This window comes from Phyllobates terribilis, unplaced genomic scaffold (assembly GCF_046119375.1).
Source record: "Phyllobates terribilis strain yellow unplaced genomic scaffold, ASM4611937v1 Scaffold_1__5_contigs__length_1240528914, whole genome shotgun sequence".
NCBI lineage: Eukaryota > Metazoa > Chordata > Amphibia > Anura > Dendrobatidae > Phyllobates > Phyllobates terribilis.
In genome coordinates, this window is record NW_027362761.1 from 580,580,441 (window position 1) to 580,595,234 (window position 14,794).

The 14,794-nt window shown below is 42.6% G+C and overlaps 1 protein-coding gene across 2 annotated transcripts in view; it reads right to left on the minus strand.

Moving 5' to 3' along the window:
* The window catches only part of ADAMTS12 (ADAM metallopeptidase with thrombospondin type 1 motif 12), a 639,247-nt gene that overhangs the window by 323,391 nt on the left and 301,062 nt on the right, over positions 1-14,794 (minus strand). For both annotated transcript variants that reach the window (XR_012321927.1, XM_073681470.1), the window contains exon 3: positions 10,085-10,253. Coding sequence is in view for 1 of the 2 variants with exons in the window: in XM_073681470.1 (XP_073537571.1) it covers positions 10,085-10,253 (169 nt within the window). In the remaining variant the exon portion in view is untranslated. The remainder of the gene's footprint in view (positions 1-10,084; positions 10,254-14,794) is intronic.

Sequence of the window (14,794 nt, forward strand, 5' to 3'; positions counted from 1 at the left end):
CCCTTGGCCTTGGGTTCCCTGACCCTCCACGTGGTTTGCCTTCGGGGTGGATGTGGTGGGTGGCCGTGGCAGACGCTGCCCACGGCCTCCGGTCTCTGGCTAGGGTGTGCTTTTGCCCCCACCAGTTTGGGATCCGGTACCCTATTGCCGACTCTTCACCCGGGGATTGAATTTGGGTTCTCAGAGTCCTTTCTTTTTCCCTCTCTGGGTCTTTCCTTCTCTGCTCCACTCTCTCTCTGCAGGCTCATCTGGACCTCTGCTTCTTACTGACTCTGACAGACTGACCCTGATCTAAGATGGTGCCCACCTTATATACTCCCTCTATGTGTGAGCTCAGGTGACCAGCACCCAATGAGCTCCTAACTTTACCCAGGCTGCTCCCCCTATCTGCCCCTACACTACTTGGGATGTTCCACCCCCCTCCCACTCCAGCCAGGAACAGACTCGGTCGTACCTGCACATTTCTAAGTGGGAGTACCGTCGGCCTGCCCCTCGGAAATGGGATGTGTGTAGTGCATGCAGCCTACCGAGCTCAGGTCCACACTCCATCCTTACCCGGGAGTGGAATATCACACCTCTGGGTTGAGGTGCAATACCCCTGTAGCAGCCGAATCCTCAGGGTGCTACACATGCACTCAGCTTAGGTGTAGAGTTAAGTTTAGAGTATATAAAGCATAGCAAAGGACTTAGGGATTAAGTTAGAAGGGGGAAGATTTAGTTGGGGGCACATTAGATATAGGAAGTTCAGTGCATACTGTTAAAAGGTAGTGACTGAAGTTAAATAAGTGAAAGGTGAAGTCTGCCCAGCAACAGACTGCGAAAGAGAAAGGAGACAGTTAGTGATTGGTCAAGCCCAAAATGGGAAGGGCTAAAGCCACTAAAAGGCAACGACTTCCTGGTTTAGTGAGTCAGTGAAGGAGTTTGTTGGTGACAGTTGCTGGGGCGAGTTCAAAGTGCAGTGGGCTGAAGTATGGTGTGGGCAAAGACGTTCTGGCGGTATGTGGTCGCTGTTATGTTATGCAACTAAGAACTAAGGAATAGGAGGGAAAAGCTGTCCCTGCACTGAGACTCAGCTTAAACCCTATGCTGGGGTGGGTGCCCTATTCTTTGTGAATAGCCCCACCGACGATCCTGCACTGAACTCAAACGAAGACCTGAAGGAAGGGGAAAGGGTGTCCCTGAAAGATCTAAGGACTGGGAGCAAAAACAGGAGACCTCCTAAAAGAAAAGTTAGTTGCAGAAGCCAAGATAAAAGGACACAAAACTGGTGGAACAAGAAGTCCCAGGATATCAATTGTCCTAAGCACAAAGAACTAACAAGGCAACTTAGCAAGAGCACAAGCGAAACAACACTGATGTCCAGCGAGGAAAGGGAGACAGGTGCTGAGTAATAAAGAGTGAAGAGATCACGTGACCAAGACACCCAGCACCAGAGGAAAAGACTAGAAGCCAGAAAACCACAAAAAGATGGCTGAAAAGAAAAACAACATAGATTCTAACAGTCGCACAAAACTCCCTATGGACATTCCTGTAACATCTGGAGCCTAAGGCTTGAGTCGGGTGCTATGGAGAGCACTGACAACCTTTCAGACAAGTGGAAGATAGGGGTGGAACCATGTGAGGGAAATGTTGTGAATCTCGGGCATACTGCGGAGCCGAATTGGGAAACCCTGGGGCTGACAGGAGGATCAAGTGTAGGGGAAATCTATGCTGAACATAAGAACTGGAGTGAGATGTTCTGAGTGGCGGAAGGAAGTGACGGAGGGTGCTATGCCCGATACTGTGTATTAAAGATGGCTGTACTTGAACTGTTTAATAAAGACAAACTTTTTAAAACAAACCAGGCATCCCCTATTGAATATACGGCTGTTCTTGGATCAGGGATCATGGAGACAGTGGAGGCCTGCGACCAAAACGTGAGTGAACTGCGCTGCCCTTACAGCACTTGGGAACTGGGACATCGTTTGTTTGTTGGGTGCCAGGGTGTGGGAACACAGCTGCCCCTCGCCCACGACTACCTCCCTGTGCACCTTACACAGCCTCCGTTGGAGAATCCCACCAGTGCACCAATGTAATTTCCTGTGCGGCGTGACATACTGGTAAATCCAACAGCGCTAAATCTTTGAGGCTGGAGGACATGCAGTGCTGGCGTTCACCGGCCATTATACACATGTTAAACACGAGGTCACTAAGGTTGCGTGTAATGTATGTACAGTACAGACCAAAAGTTTGGACACACCTTCTCATTTAAAGAATTTTCTGTATTTTCATGACTATGAAAATTGTACATTCACACTGAAGGCATCAAAACTATGAATTAACACATGTGGAATTATATACTTAACAAAAAAGTGTGAAACAACTGAAAACATGTCTTATATTCTAGGTTCTTCAAAGTAACCACCTTTTGCTTTGATGACTGCTTTGCACACTCTTGGCATTCTCTTGATGAGCTTCAAGAGGTAGTCACCGGAAATGGTCTTCCAACAATCTTGAAGGAGTTCCCAGAGAGGCTTAGCACTTGTTGGCCCTTTTGCCTTCACTCTGCGGTCCAGCTCACCCCAAACCATCTCGATTGGGTTCAGGTCTGGTGACTGTGGAGGCCAGGTCATCTGGCGTAGCACCCTATCACTCTCCCTCTTGGTCAAATAGCCCTTACACAGCCGGGAGGTGTGTTTGGGGTCATTGTCCTGTTGAAAAATAAATGATGGTCCAACTAAACGCAAACCGGATGGAATAGCATGCCGCTGCAAGATGCTGTGGTAGCCATGCTGGTTCAGTATGCCTTCAATTTTGAATAAATCCCCAACAGTGTCACCAGCAAAGCACCCCCACACCATCACATCTCCTCCTCCATGCTTCACGGTGGGAACCAGGCATGTAGAGTCCATCCGTTCACCTTTTCTGCATCGCACAAAGACACGGTGGTTGGAACCAAAGATCTGAAATTTGGACTCATCAGACCAAAGCACAGATTTCCACTGATCTAATGTCCATTCCTTGTGTTCTTTAGCCCAAACAAGTCTCTTCTGCTTGTTGCCTGTCCTTAGCAGTGGTTTCCTAGCAGCTATTTTACCATGAAGCCTGCTGCACAAAGTCTCCTCTTAACAGTTGTTGAAGAGATGTGTCTGCTGCTAGAACTCTGTGTGGCATTGACCTGGTCTCTAATCTGAGCTGCTGTTAACCTGCCATTTCTGAGGCTGGTGACTCGGATAAGTTTATCCTCAGAAGCAGAGGTGACTCTTGGTCTTCCTTTCCTGGGGTGGCCTCATGTGAGGCAGTTTCTTTGTAGCGCTTGATGGTTTTTGCAACTGCACTTGGGGACACTTTCAAAGTTTTCCAAATTTTTCGGACTGACTGACCTTCATTTCTTAAAGTAATGATGGCCACTCATTTTTCTGTACTTAGAATTTGTGTTATGGCAAGAAAAAAGCAGCTAACAGTCTATTTAGTAGGACTATCAGCTGTGTATCCACCAGACTTCTGTACAACACAACTAATGGTCCCAACCCCATTTATAAGGCAAAAATACCACTTATTAAACCTGACAGGGCACACCTGTGAAGTGAAAACCATTTCCGGTGACTACCTCTTGAAGCTCATCAAGAGAATGCCAAGAGTGTGCAAAGCAGTCATCAAAGCAAAAGGTGGCTACTTTGAAGAACCTAGAATATAAGACATATTTTCAGTTGTTTCACACTTTTTTGTTAAGTATATAATTCCACATGTGTTAATTCATAGTTTTGATGCCTTCAGTGTGAATGTACAATTTTCATAGTCATGAAAATACAGAAAAATCTTTAAATGAGAAGGTGTGTCCAAACTTTTGGTCTGTACTGTATATCCTCTGGAAAATTTACATAAAGATTACTAATTCCTCCATTTAATCCCTTGTAAAGAACACTGCTGGTACATACACAGGAGAAATACTAATGAGCAAGATCACTGATGTAGCATTATAGCAAAGCTCAAGTCAACAATTAAAGCTTCTGAATCCTTGCGCCATAACTGAGAGAAGAACGTAAAGTCGCTTGTGCCCTAGACTTTCCCTGCCCGTAGCCATATTAAGTCCCATCTGCAACTATGAAGGTCAGGGAGAACCGCAGCTCACTGGAGTAGGGAGGGTTCGTCCCTGCTCTCCACATGGCTTTTCGTCTTGTGTAGTTTCACTACCGAATATTGGTGGGAAAAAGGAGGGCAGCAATCTGACGGTGGTGTCACAGGTGTGTCAGAGGTGACAGACAGTCGCTCTGCAGTGGGTTGCAGGAGATCTCTACATTTGGCATTGCAGACAGTTGCCAGTGATAGTTCTACTTCCTGGTTTGGTGGTGAAGGAGAAAGTTCAGTGTTTGGAGTCGGTATTTAGTCTGTGTGCCCATGATGCGTTTTTTAAGCGTTTCCACAGCGGCAAAAACTCTGCAGAAACGCTTAAAAAATGCATGGTAGAAGGCCTGCCATGTTCCCCAATGATAATCCGCATGTGCTGTGCACATGCTGCGGACATTTCTGCTGCAGATTATCATTGCGGAAAAAAATGCAGCACTACCAATTATTTTGCGGAAGTGCTGCGTTTTCGTCGCCATTGACTTGCATTAGACTGCATGGATTACGCATCACTGCATAGGTAGATGCGCATTCCATGCGTTCTAATGTGCGGATGGTACCCAGGTCTAGAGAAGAGGAGACTCTCCTCCGGACCTGGGTACCATTGAAAACTGTAAAAAAAAGAATAAAATAAAAAATAAATATATACTTACCTTCCGGTGGCCCGTGGTGCGCTCCTCCTTGCTTGGCTGCAGTTCGCGATGGAATGAAGGACCTGCGCTGACGTCAGAGTCATGTGACGGGTCACGCGACGCTGACGTCGGCAGGTCCTTCAATCCACCACTGCCGGCAGCGGGACGGTGAAGCAAGACAGCGCGGGCCATGGAGGGTAAGTATATATTTATTTTTTTATTTTTTGACATTCTCTCGGTCACACTATATAAATCCATGTCGGTTGCTGGTTGCATGGATTTATATAGTGTGACCAAGTTGACAAGCACTTTCCAAGTGATGTTAAAATCACTTGGAAAGCACTTGTCAACCCGCATGCGGAAATGCAAGTGAAGAACGCTTCACTTCTGCATGTCCCTGGCAGGAAAACGCATGTACAATCCGCAGGCGTTTTTTTCTGCCAGGGAGATGCAGAAACGCTCAGGAAAAAATTAGGAGCATAGATAGGTACGAGAACCCGGCATCTCCACCTTCAGGAGTAATCCGGGAGACAGGGATATACTAGGGCGCCCCTAGTTCAAGGGACTGAGTAGGTGCCACCGTGCCACCATGCTGCCCATTGTGAATATTACCATGAATACTATCACTAATGTCTAAATCACCCTATGAAAAAAAATATAATGTATGTACATCATTATTTTTTTTTGGTGGGTTGGAGGGTTCTTATTGTGTTCACCCTCGGATACAAATGTGCTTTTAAATCCCCTTTTTAAAGTCATTCTTCTTGCTTTACCCACAAAATGTGCCTGTATAAAACACATCTATGAAGTCAATAATTTCCAGCACGGAGCTATTGTCGGCATTCACTTTATACATTTCTGCAGTTAATTACTCCTCTGAATGGGATCGGAGACTTTCTTTCGGCTCTATTACTCTTCTAAGTACTTAGAGGGGAGATTTTCCCTTTATAAGCCGTAATTCCTTCTAATGTCCATGACTGTGTTATATTGTTATACCGCACTTATGACTTCCATTAGGTTCCTTCCCTTCTATAAACTGTAATTGTATTTTTTCTGTTACTAGAAATATGCAAAACGGTTTGAAGAAAACCGAATTCACCAGAATTTTGGAAAAAAAAATCAGGTTCTCCAGAATCTGATTTTTTTGTGATTCGTAAATTTTGCTGACTTGTAGAGGGTCAGAAAAAAAAAAAAACAGTACTTCGCCATTCACATGTCCCACGGCTACAGAACACCTCCGAGCAGCTCTTACCAGCACTGTGTGCAATGTCCTCCAGGCTCTTCCAGCATCTTCACTCTGTGCCGGGGCTTTTTGCACTGAATAAGCCTTTGAAGTCACAATGCACATATTGATGTCAGAGGCCTATTCGGCACTGGAAGCGCCAGTAGTGATTGGAGATTTCTGGAAGAGTCGGAGAGGACGTAGCTTGAGAGCTAGATGGATGAAGCTGTTTAGATTACTGGTTGCTGCGCGAATGACTACGTGGATGAGCGATGTCTGGGAGCTGCACCAATGACTGAAAGGAACTGATGGAAGCAACCATGCGAGGTGAGTTATTTTTTAGTCATTTTTTTTTCTACCTACAAAGTCTGGGGAGATCTCAGAATATAATAAGGAACGATCGATTTGCAACGGATAACTTCGAAGCAAATCAAAATTCTTGGCCAAATTCGAGCGAAGCTGACAAATTCTAATTTCGGCAGATTTATCCATCATTTCATTTTTCATGTTCCCGGAGTATTATTCAAGCTTTGGTTCCTTTCTTTCCTATATTTTATCACTTATAGATAGTGAAACTCTTTTATGAAAATTATGGCCGACTACAAAATGTAGGATCCGAGCAAAGAAAGTAAAACCAGTTTAACATTTTCCAGATATAGGACATACATAGTCAGGTGCAGGTGTATGTAGTAGGCTCAGCAGCTGAGCCCGCTCCATACAGGGCAGGTGCCAGCTGTATTATACAAGCCTCTAACAGTAGCAATGGGATCCAACTCTGATTGCTGCTGTTCTCCCACTTTAACTTAAGTGGCGCAACGCCCGTGTCGGTGTCCGTTCAGGCTCCTATCAACAAGAAGATGAGCTGCTGATGCATTGCCATAGCAGTGTGTGATTAGCTGAAGCCCTCTGTCACTGCCATCTTTGTACTTCTATGAAGTCCAGCCTGTAACTTGGCTTCATAGGGGAGTATAATTTTTACCATATACTGTACTCCAATACTGAAGTATATAGTAGAAAGCAACGAAACCATCGCAGGTCCAAGTCACTAAAGAAAATATAAAAAAAAATAAGTGAAAAGTAATAATAAAAGTTTAAAAAAAAAAAAAAAAAAAAAAACATAAAAAAAAAAATAAAATCATAAAAGTTTGACTCACCACAGCTTTTCCCAAAATCAAAAATAAGAAAATAAAAAAAATAAACATATTTAATATCACCGCATCCAATCTATGAAAATATAAAATAATTTTCCCCATGGAGCAAATAGTATAAAGAAAAAAAAATTCCCAATGTCAGATTTGCTATTTCTTTGGTCACCGCACCTCGCTCCAAAAACATTGCATATACAGTATATTGTATGGTACCAATAAAAACGACAGCTTGGTAAGCAAAAAAAATAAGGAATTTGATAGAAAAATTAAAAAGTTATGAAAATGTTTGCACAAACTAAATGTATTTTTACAAAGATCACAAAGCTTTAACCACAAATAAACATAAAAAACAATACAAATCTGGTATCACAGCAATCATGTGGATGCAGAGGATAATGTGGTCAGGTCATTTTTACCACTTGATAAACATCCGAAAGAAGATTCATTTTTGTAATTTTTTGTTAAAATTGTTCAGTACATTTTATAATAATGTGAGCGGTGTCTTTCAAAACTACAACTTGTCCCACAAAAAAACAAGCCTTTACGGGCAGTGTTGGACTGGGTTGGCAAGAGCCCACCAGTAACATTGACTCTGGGGGCCCACTGTTTAGCTTCATGCAAATATTATATTACCCTCTTTCACAAATTTACTTCTGCTTTGATATAAAAATAAACTAGGTAGTTTGTTGAATGAATGAATGAATGAATGAATGAATGAATGAATGATGGGATCCTGCTTTTGTCTGTACATAATGAATTAATGTATTGGCCAACTACTGCTCATGTTGGAGGTAAGTGGCTTACTCTTGCATAGGGGCCCACCAGAGGATTTCCCTGTTTTCCTGTGGGCCAGTCCAAGCCTGTTTACGGGTGTGTACATGCAAAATTACAAAAATTATGACTTTTAAGCGAAAGGAGGAAAAAACTAAAGCACAAAAAGTGAAATTTACCCAGTCAGGGACAGAACAACATATGTCAACCTGCCATAAAGCAGGATTATTGATTTTGGCAGACTGTTGTGTATCACCCTGACGAATCGTGAAAAAATATATGTCAGTGAAATAAAATTGCTTTGTGACTCAGTAACCAGTTTCAACACTTAAAGGGGTCACCTGGCATTCTTTAAAAAAGAATAAAAGGATAGTCCACTCCTTAGTAATCCTTCAATGATAATGTCACATTGATCATTCAAGATACAACTGCAGCAAACCATTATCCTCAGCAATGACATTTGTATGGATGGCATGTGACTGCTGAAGTTTGCTATCATATGAATGGTGAATAACAACATGATCATCTGGGACCAATGGAGCTGCATCACTAGATAATAAGAAGTAACTAACGGATATTTTATTATTTTACTGCTGCTAGGCTTTTTTTATTTCTAATTTAAAGACAACCTTGACCACACCTTTAACTTTCTTGATAGCAGAAAATGATTAACATAGAAGCCACCCACGATGAAAATTAAGTAAACAGGGAATACAGGCTCTACCCATGAAGAAACAAGGTAGCGATCCTCCACCCATTAGGAGAATAAGACAGTGAGGTTCCACCAATGAAGAGAATTGGTCAGTGAGGCTTCACCCATGAAGAGATTTGGTCAGTGAGGCTCCACCCATGAAGAGAACAGGGCAGTGAGGCACCACCCATGAAGAGAATATAACAGTGAGACTCCACCCATGAAGAGAACAGGGCAGTGAGGCACTACCCATGAAGAGATGAAGAGAACAGGTCTGTGAGGCTCCACCCATGAAGAGAACAGGGCAGTGAGGCACCACCCATGAAGAGAATATAACAGTGAGGCACTACCCATGAAGAGATGAAGAGAATAGGTCAGTGAAGCTCCATCCATGAAGAGAATAGGGCAGTGAGGCACCACCCATGAAGAGATGAAGAGAATAGGTCAGTGAAGCTCCATCCATGAAGAGAATAGGGCAGTGATGCACCACGAATGAAGAGAATAGATCAGTGAGACTCCACCCATGAAGAGAACAGGGCAGTGAGGCACTACCCATGAAGAGATGAAGAGAACAGGTCTGTGAGGCTCCACCCATGAAGAGAACAGGGCAGTGAGGCACCACCCATGAAGAGAATATAACAGTGAGGCACTACCCATGAAGAGATGAAGAGAATAGGTCAGTGAAGCTCCATCCATGAAGAGAATAGGGCAGTGAGGCACCACCCATGAAGAGATGAAGAGAATAGGTCAGTGAAGCTCCATCCATGAAGAGAATAGGGCAGTGATGCACCACGAATGAAGAGAATAGATCAGTGAGACTCCACCCATGAAGAGAACAGGGCAGTGAGGCACCACCCATGAAGAGAATATAACAGTGAGGTACCACCCATGAAGAGATGAAGAGAATAGGTCAGTGAAGCTCCATCCATTAAAAGAGTAGGGCAGTTTGGCTCAACCCATAAAGAGAACAAGGCAATGAGCCTCCAGCCATGAAGAGAACAAAGCAATTAGCCTCCCCTCTTGAAAAGGACAATATTGAGGCTCCACTTTTCCTATCATCCCTAGAAGGCTCCCATTCCTGGGGTAAATTGGGGGGATATGCGCTTGAATTAGGAAATTAAATGCAGATAAGTAGAGCATCTCGGTATTATTGTACATGGAAAATTTGCTTGGTAAATTGGGTAACGTGAAGTTTTGTGGAGAAATTAATCCAAATATGTAAAAAAAAAAAGACAAGGTCGACATTGTTATCTGGAAAGATCTGATCAGAAAGAGGCAAAACAAAAAATAAAAGAACCTAATGGCCCTCAAACCAAAAATTGGAGTGAGAGGTTGAAAAAGAAAATCAAAAAGACTGTATGATGAGCGCGCGTCACGTTTTCTACCTGTGTGAAGTCAGGTTTAAGCAGAAATCAATCATTAACAATGCAGAAATAGCCGCCGGTGCCACAGGTAACGCTTCTGAATCATTTCATCACGGCAGCTTAACATATACATAGGGAAATGAAATTCCTACCAATTAGTCCACATGACCGATTCCCAGTAAAGTGAAGGTCTCTGCGATGCCGCTGCCGGGGTGCCGCTTCTCTCTTGTATATTATATGCTTATGTTGCCTCCCTGCAGCTTCTTTATTATGTAAAGGTTCAATGAAATAATCTCCATGGGGAAGACGGAAAAATCCGGCCTGAAATGTAGATAAAACATTAGAGATGAAAATTATCTGCAAAAAAATGTAAAAAGAAAAACATATTTAATGCTTAAAACTGCAGAAAAAAAATAATCTACCCAATAAAGTCTAGATGATATTATCCAGCTGTATCCTACGCCTAATAGATACATAGCATAAATTTACACGAGTCGGCTTTACATTGCGCCAAATTTGCTAGTGGCTCATGCTGAATCCTTTTATCTAACCTTATACTACTTGGTTGGATTGTTTTTACACCAATTTTTTTACCAAAATTTTGCCGCACATTGGCATATATTAAGCCACACCAACTTTGCCGCAAACCTCCTCCTTCCCATGAAGCGATGACGACTTATCAATGAGCCGCAACCAGGAACTACAAGAGACATAATATGCCAAAATGCACCCAAATTTAGTCAAGACATGTTCATAAAAGCAAAGGTTCCTACAGAAATGCTCAAAAAAAAAAGTGAGGAGCACGTGAGCTGCAGAAATACTTGAGGAAACATAGATATGTATTTGGCTTTGTGAGATTTTAAGAGGTTTGTCCAGTGAAAAGATGTTTTTACCCATCCACAGGATCGGTGATAATTTACAGATCCAGCCACTGGGACCATCATTGATCACCAGAACAGGCGACTCTCATTTCCATTAGTATGGAGCGTGGTGTGCATTGCCAGCTGCTGCTCCATTCTTTCTCTATGGGGTTGCTGAGCTCTGCTCTTGCATCCGGAAGCTCGTGGTTTTGGCAGAATGAATCACATGACAGGTTTTCTTAATGTAAAAATGGGCAAATCGATTTGCAGAACCCTGTTTCAGTGGCTGCCGGACAGGAGCTCTGCGAACAGCCTCCTACCTGCCGGCATACCCTGCACCTCTTTTGATTTGTAGGCACGGTGTGGTGATGTTGTGGTGTGACCGTGACGCATGATGTCGTGATGGGCTAACTAATTAGAAGGGGTGAACACGGACCATCAATAAGAATGGACCAGGGTCCTAGGAATCTTTCCCATCTTGCATATCTTCCCCATCTGATCTATCTATCACAATAACTGACATCACTCTTTCCCCTGTACCAGAAATCCGCTGCCTTGGCGTAACCCTCGACTCTGCTCTGTCCTTCAAACTACACATCCAAGCCCTCACCATCTCCTGTCGCCTCCAGCTCAAAAAAATTTCCAGAATCTGTCCATTCCTCAACCCTCAATCTACTAAACTGCTTGTGCATGCCCTCATCATCTCCCACCTCAACTACTGCAACATCCTCCTCTGTGGCCTCCCTGCTAACACTCTCGCACCCCTCCAGTCTGTACTTAACTCTGCCGCCCAACTGGTTCATCTCTCGCCTCGCTACTCCTCTGCTATCCCCCTTTGCAAATCCCTTCACTGGCTCCCAATTGCCCAACGTATCCAGTTCAAACTACTAACACTGACCTACAAAGCCATCCATAACCTCTCTCCTCCGTACATCTCTGAACTAATCTCCCAATATATTCCCTCACGTATTCTCCGGTCCTCCCAAGACCACCTCCTCTCACCCACACTTATTCGTTCGCCTCCAAGACTTCTCATTCTTGATGTTGCAGCTTGAGTGCTTAGGAGTATAAAAAATATAATTTTTAATCTGCTGCCTGTTTCTCATACTCCACACTCCACCCTGGACCTTGCTCATTTTATTTATTACTAATGTATATATTAAGCGCAAACCACGGCTTGCTAAAAGAATACCTAAAAAACATATTTCCTGAATATAAACGTCTCATCCATTGAGCGTCTTTACTGATTTATTTATTTTTCTAGACAAGCCCTTAATAGATAATAGACCCATTAGTATGTTTCGTTGCTATATCCCAAGGACTTCCCTTCTCGACTAATCAATATGGTTTGTCTTGTAATGATTTGCGGGAAACATCGCCAATTGGAAGCTGATTTTCTCCTTCGGCTTCCTCTGCTCACGCGATGAATAAACATGATTGATGGACGCAACTAGCAATGGAACGTGTGGAGCAAAGGTTCTCATCAAATAAGAGATAAAATAATACAGGATAATGAATTCACAATCATCATCTAAATAAGAGAAACCAAGAGCAGCAGACAGGATCTTACTCCACCTGGCAGCAGAATAACGGATCTTTTCTATTAATGATGTGACGTAATAAGATCTTCACCATATAATTGTAGCATTTTGCACAAGAACTGGAAATGTCTAAAAATAATAATCAGTTCTGGAGGAGCTTTACTTAGAACTTTGCATTGTGTCTCTCCTTTGTTATTCCTCTTGAAGATTTCTGAAAAAATTGACAACTGGGTGTTACCAGTTGACAGAGTGTCTTTACAAACTTTAGAGCCGTCCAATCAGGCCCAGACTCTTCACAGGGGTGTTCCGGTTTTGGTATCCCCAAATGCAGTAAACTATCCTTTACTCATCCTCCCCTAGTCCAGGACTGAGTCTCCATTGCTCTTCCCATTGTCTGCAGTGCTGACGTCAAATTGACAGTGCGGCAGCCAATCAGTGAGCTAAGTAGATTTGATTGGCTTGTGCCACCAACTCAGGTAGAACTGCTGAACTCGCTGATTGGCTGCAGCGCTAGACCTATATGTCCTAACCTTCCATTCACGTGTCTGGCTGCTGCTACAAACCCGGTCCTCTGCTCCTTCCCTCCAATCTTTGGATCTTCTGCCGCTCTATTCATCAGAACTTAGTCCCAAAAATTTCAGATTTCCCAGATCCCGGTATTTTTAAAAAATCCATGAGAAATAAGATTTGCTACAAGTCAATTTGCTGATCTCTGATAACTGCATAGAGATTTACCATTACATTACAACTCTGAAGAATATTGGGATATGTAGTCTGAGAAAATCCGCCCACAGATAGCAATGCAGACTTTCGATCACTGTTATTGTTCCTGCCTTTTGACATCCAGCAGAGACCTGACAAACAAAGAGGTTGAATAAAAGTCAAATAAACAGAGGCATTATCGGAGCACTGTCAGGTTGTGCCCTCCTTTTTTAAACAATGTCCTTTGAAAGACATAAAGCAGTGTGGAGAGCATCACTGAACCTTCCTGAGCATAAATGACGAAGAAGGATAATTTTTGGACAATTTTTTAATTTTTAAAAAAACATGAAAAGTCTGTTAGTGAGCAGGAATTTAATGGGCTACTGGTTACTACCCGGTTACCATCTGTCTCTGTGCTGAGGTCACTTTGAAATTACTAAGGCTGTGTTTGTATTAAAGAGCTTTAAAGGGGATAATTTGCTGCAAATTAATTTTTTAGAAATAAATTGTGTAATCTTTCGAATTCACATTTCAAAAGATTCAATAATTTCTATGAATCAAAAGTAGTTATACCAGATCACTCAAAACTATTTTTGATACTTGACATGAGTCTTGATGAATTTGGGGCTTTAGCCCGAAAATGAGGTACAAGTACATATATTTGGGTGTGATAATTCACAGAACAATACATGATGGCCCAGGGGGAAAATGAAAATTGGGTTCAGTATTCTCCAATAAAATTGTGATCTCCCGGCAATACTATGATCAGATAACTGATCACCAATGCAAGTATTGTTTCTTACAGCATGGTTCTGTTTTTGGTGGCTCATCCTATAGTTCTGAGAGTCAGATAGTATTATAGCCAATGTCAATATTGAAGTATGTAGAATGTATAGTATAGTACACATAGCACAGTGGTTATAGAAGATTTATCACCTACAATAAATATGTAAATTGGAGTACATGCTGCTGTTTTCCTGATTCCAGCATTGTTAATCTTTTGTTACTGTGCCGCTTTGGTCCTGAGATATGGCCTCCTCTTCCTTGTATGTCAATAATGTCTTGTTAGCCCACACGGGTGTGGTCTTCAAGAAAACACCCATGAGGAACAGTTGAGGACAACGCCCACTTGGCTAATACAACTAGATTTACATGCAATTATTCTGCATGTTCCTTTAACAGCTGTGGGTGGAGAAGAGCTGACAGTGGGATTTAACACGCACCAACAGAAACACATCACAAATCGTGCCCATAGGCACCATCACGCCCTTGTCACGTGATTGGGGGCGCCGATGAGTTATGACATTCGGGTTCTGCAGAAGACCCCCGTGCCTGTCATTACAATACTCCTGTGAACGCCGGCTCGTGGCCGACATGCATAAGAGATCATGATTTCTGCTATGTATAGCACAAGCGATCGGACAATAGCAGTTTCAAGTCTCCTAAGTGGACTATAGAAGCCAGTCATAAAAAAGAAAAAAGTTTTTAAAAATATGAAAAAAATTAAAAAAACATAAAAGTTCAAATCACCCCCCTTTTTGCCCTATTAAAAATAAAACAATTAAAAAAATACACATATTTGGTATCGCTGTGTTCAGAAAAGTCCGATCTATCAACGATCGGTAAACAGTGTAACGAGAAAAAAAATCAAAAAGCCATAACTAAGTTTTTGGGTTGCCGCAACATTGCAATAAAATGCAATAATGGGCGATTAAAACATCGTTTCTACCTCAAAATGGTGTCTATAAAAACCTCAGCT